Source organism: Elephantulus edwardii, unplaced genomic scaffold (assembly GCF_000299155.1).
Source record: "Elephantulus edwardii isolate Elephantulus edwardi_28Jun2011 unplaced genomic scaffold, EleEdw1.0 scaffold00289, whole genome shotgun sequence".
Taxonomy (NCBI): domain Eukaryota; kingdom Metazoa; phylum Chordata; class Mammalia; order Macroscelidea; family Macroscelididae; genus Elephantulus; species Elephantulus edwardii.
The window spans coordinates 2069038-2073400 of record NW_006400039.1 but is presented as its reverse complement, the minus strand read 5'-3'; the positions used below and the strand labels follow the sequence as shown (position 1 = coordinate 2073400).

The 4363-nt window shown below is 62.4% G+C and overlaps 2 protein-coding genes across 2 annotated transcripts in view; both read left to right on the top strand.

The window, feature by feature from the left end:
- Positions 1-1617: 1617 nt before the first annotated feature.
- TMEM210 (transmembrane protein 210) lies at positions 1618-2538 on the top strand. The gene is made up of 4 exons (XM_006900661.1): positions 1618-1705; positions 1867-1999; positions 2204-2236; positions 2325-2538. Exons 1-4 carry the CDS (start codon positions 1618-1620, stop codon positions 2536-2538), a joined length of 468 nt encoding a protein of 155 aa, XP_006900723.1.
- Positions 2539-3379: 841 nt separating this feature from the next.
- Positions 3380-4363, top strand: part of LRRC26 (leucine rich repeat containing 26) — a 2001-nt gene continuing 1017 nt past the window's right edge. The window contains exons 1-2 of the mRNA XM_006900660.1: positions 3380-4052; positions 4168-4344. Of these exons, the coding sequence (XP_006900722.1) occupies positions 3380-4052; positions 4168-4344 (850 nt within the window). The remainder of the gene's footprint in view (positions 4053-4167; positions 4345-4363) is intronic.

Here is a 4363-nt window from a genome sequence, read left to right as displayed (position 1 = left end):
TCTGGGTTTCACGCCCTACTCCCACCGGGTGACCCAGGGGCCTGCAGCTCAGGCAGGAGAGCACCAGGGGGCGCTACCTGGAAGCATCTCCCCATTGCCCAGCCTGCCAGCAAGGCCTCTGTCCTCACTTCTCTGAAGGTCCGGAGATTGATCTCATGCGCCCACCAGGAGCACTTGGCATTGCTAGGGTCTGGGCCTATCCAACATCCAAGGCCCATGTAGGGAGCAGGGACAGCCACAGCAGGTTGTTTAAATGGAGTTGTGTCGTCCAGAGAGCTGAGTGGACACCGGAGGACAGCACACCTCCTGATGGCCTGAGTTTCACAGGCCTGGATCTCTTGGGCCATCGGGGCCTCACTGCCCATGGAGTGCTGTTCTCAGGACTGGGTATTTCTGCACCTTGGTGGGGGTGGGGGTGGGGGGCTTCATTTGCCTTCCTGCATCCCAGGCTCTGAAGACAGGCCCAGGTCTAGGGACCCCCCCCCAACCCTTCTCAGTCTCTAGAGAGCCTTGTGAACTAAAAGGCCCAGAAGAGTTCATTTCAAAGCTTCTTCCACTTCCCCAGACATCTTCCACCCTCCATTCAGTCCTCAGCAAGACCACTCCGTCACAGCAGTTTTTCAGCAAACCTGAGGTCACCTCAGCCTTCAAGTGGCCAGTGCCCAGCCTCTGGGCACCTGCAGTTCTCACCAGGATGCAAACCTGCCCAACTTGTCTGGCAAGGTGGCAGTGCCAGCCACCTACCTGGACACACCTGCCCCAAGTTCCTTTAGCTTTGCTTTTTCCAACACGCATCCCAGTCCAGAGCTATCTATCTGGGATCAAGTTCAAAGGCTGTGTGGTCCTCAGGGTCTCACACATGTGTGGGGTATGCAGGTCCTCTTTAGTCCATTTTTGGGTACCCCGGGCAGCTGTGAGGACAAGGGGCCAGGCTGGGGTACGTCATCCTGCCGCCTCTGGAGTACTTGGCAGGAACAGGGCCCCAGGGAGTGGGGGTGAGGGCTTGGCATCCAGGCTGTGACAACAGGCTCCAGGCGGCCACGGCTGAGTTCCTGAAAGTCACTTGTCCTGCAAGAGTGGTGAGGTGGCCCCTCAGGGTGGGTTTTGGGGCAGACACAGAAGTCTGAAGGCCTCTTCATAACTTTTAATGACGAGTTTGTTAAGTGGGTGGGGGCCTCAGTTGCCACTGGAGCCACCTGCTGTGGGCTAGGTCTGCCAGAGGCTTCCACCTGGGATTCAGCTCCTCCCAACAGCCATTCGGGTTGACTTCCTCTCTTGCTCCAGTGAGGTAACAGGCCCTGCTATCACAGCTGAGGTTTGGGGCCTGGCCTCTGGCCCTTCCTCCTGGACCCCATGTGGCCCTCTGTAGAGAGGCTGGAGGCTTCTAGGGTAGCTGGGCCACTGCGCTCCAGGAACCAGGGTGCCCTTTCCCAGAGGGCTCTAGCTGCGGTCAACTCACTAGCCTATCCACTCTACCCACCCCATCCCAGGGTGCCTTCAGGCCCTCTGTGGCACCCCCAGGCCCTGCCCCCACCCTCTGCCTCATAGCGCCCACTGTGAGGTCAGCGCCTTCCAACAAGTTCTGTGCAGAGGTGGCTGGTGGGCCGGGGGCTGGACATGGCCCTTCCTCTGAAGCCCAACTTGGGTCTGGCTGGCAGCCCCCTCAGCCTGATATGTCTGTCCCTCCTGTTCATCCCTGTCAAAGGTGCCCCCTCCTGCCTTGTCCCCGGGCAGGCCTCTCCCTCGTTTAGGTGGGGTTGGGCTGCACTCCTATCCTTCAAGTGACCCACAGGGAAGTAAGTGGCAGACTCTGGGCTCCCCAGCTGCTAGTGACCAGCCTGCTGTGCCCCTGCCTTGTCTCTGCAGGCGGAACGTACTGTGAGTGCAGCTTGGGCCTCAGCCGGGAGTCACTCACAGCCCTGCTCGTGGTGCTGGCTGGTATCAGCACCAGCTGCTTCTGCGCCCTGGTCGTTGTGGTGGTGGGCGTCATGCGGGCTAAGTGGTGTGTGGTCCCCCTCTGCCCTGCCCTGGCACCCAGCAGCCCTCCAGGCAGGGCTGGGCCACCCTCACTACACTGCCTGAGCCTGTGGAGGGGATCTCTATCCTCTGGGTGAGGTGTCTCCAGGACCTGGGAGTGGCACCTCTAGGGGTGTGTCCTGGGGTCTGGACTCATATCTCACTTTGCCCTCCCCCCCCCCCCCAGTGACTCAAGCTACCCTGGAGAAGTAGACAGCAGGTGAGTAACCCTAGGCCTCCAAAGCCCCCAGGGTTCAGTGAGGTACGTCCACAGGGCCCCTGGCTGCCTAACAACCCATGTCCTGCAGGTTGGTGGGGCAGTACAGGGTCCAGGAGGACCGCGTGGACGTGCACACGGTGCATGTGGAGTCCCACCTCGTAGACCAGAACCCAGAAGCCTCTCTGATGGAGGACAAGGGCCTCAGGACCACCCCCATGCAGGGCCGGGAGAAACCAATTCCCCCCCCTCCTCCACCACCCCCTCCACCCCCTCCCATCCCCAGAGCAGAGGGAGGGCTGTGAGACTCAAAGGGAATTAAAGAGTATTTTGTGGTTCTGCGCTGTCCTTGTTGTGTCCTGGGTGGGTAGAGAGCTGTGGTCTTCAACTGGGCATGGGGGCTTCACTTAGGTTTCCTCTCTTTAGGCTGCAGCTCACTGTTGTGTCCCTTGAAGGTCTCAGGGACCCCAGGCCCAGCTTATCTCACCCCATCCTAGGAAAGCCAGCCCAGGATAGGGCCAGGTGGCAGGCCCTCCAGGAGGGGGCTGAAACCCCTGCCTCCATTGACACTGTCTTATGACACTGGGAAGCTTCAGGAAGGTCCCTGTGCATGGATGGGCCCCAGGCGCTGATCTGCCTCAGTGGACACCCCGTCCCTACACTGTGGTCAGTCCTGGGCATGGAATATCCCTCCCAGTTCTCAGCCTACCTGCCTCTTTGGGTAGACACTGAATGGAGAATGGGGCCTGGGCCAGGCATGGACATTCTTTAAGGGCGTGGCCACTTTGTTCAGGGCAGTAGAGCAAGCCTGGGGTGAGGAGGTGGGGAGCAGGGCACCCTGGGGACATCTGAGTATTGGGTGAGCATGGATAAGTTAGGGTCTAGTTCTCAGCATTCACTGAGGACCAGCGGTGGTCTCCTTCAGCGCTGTAGCCCACGGCCACGAAATTGCCGAGCTCTGATCAGGTAGTTGGCAGGAGCAGTGCTGGCTCTGTGCCCCGCCCCCGCCCCAGGCAGGAGCCAGTCCTGGGACAGGAACTACTGCACTCCAGCTGGAAGGTTCATATTTGTGCAAGCGCTCGGAGACAGCACTGGGCACACCAAAGTTTAGGGAGCGCCGGGGTCGGAGGAAGTACAGCGCCCACTATGAGGAAACCCTCCTTTCTCTTGCGGCCGTGGCTTTTATGGCTGCTTTTGCTGCTGCCACCGCTGCCCTCCACCAGCTCCCAGATACTCCCTACGACCGCCCCCTCGGGGCCCAGCGGTGCCCCGGCCTGCCCCGAAGCGTGTACGTGCGCCCAGGGTGGCCTGGCCAACTGCTCGGCTCGTTCACTGCCCGCCGTTCCGGCGGGCCTGAGTCGACGCGTGCGCGCGCTTCTGCTGGACCACAACCGCGTGTGCACACTGCCACCGGGCGCCTTCGCCGGTGCCGACGCGCTGCTGCGCCTGGATCTCCGAGAGAACGGGCTGCGCACAGTGCACGCGCGCGCCTTCTGGGGCCTGTGCGCGCTCCACTGGCTCGACCTCGGCTCCAACCACCTGGAGGTGCTGGCGCCCGGTACTCTGGCACCTCTGAGGGCGCTGCGCGTCCTGTCGCTGGCCGGTAACCGCCTGGCGCGCTTGGAGCCGGCGGCGTTGGGCACACTTCCGCTGCTGCGTGCGCTAAGCCTGCAGGACAACGCGCTGGTGGCGCTCGGGCCCGGCGTGCTGGCCGCCCTGCCAGCCCTCGACTCTCTCCATCTGCGCGGCAACCCCTGGGCCTGTGGCTGCTCTCTGCGTCCCCTCTGTGGCTGGCTGCGCCGGCACCCGCACCCCACGGGTGAGTCACAGAAGTGAAGTGGGAGAGTCAGGTGGGGGGCGCAGGCTGAGTTGTAGGGGACGCGCGCCAGCCTAAACCGCTGGACGCCGCCTGACGTCTGCTCCTCTGTCCACAGATGCCGAGACGGTGCTCTGCTCTTTCCCGGGGCGCCTGGCGCTCAGCCCCCTGACCGCCTTCACAGACGCCGCCTTCAGCCACTGCGCGCAGCCACTAACCCTGAGGGACCTGGCTGTGGTCTACGTGCTAGGGCCCTTCTCCTTCCTCGCCAGCCTAGCTGCCTGCCTGGTGTTGGGCTCCGTGGTCACTGCCTG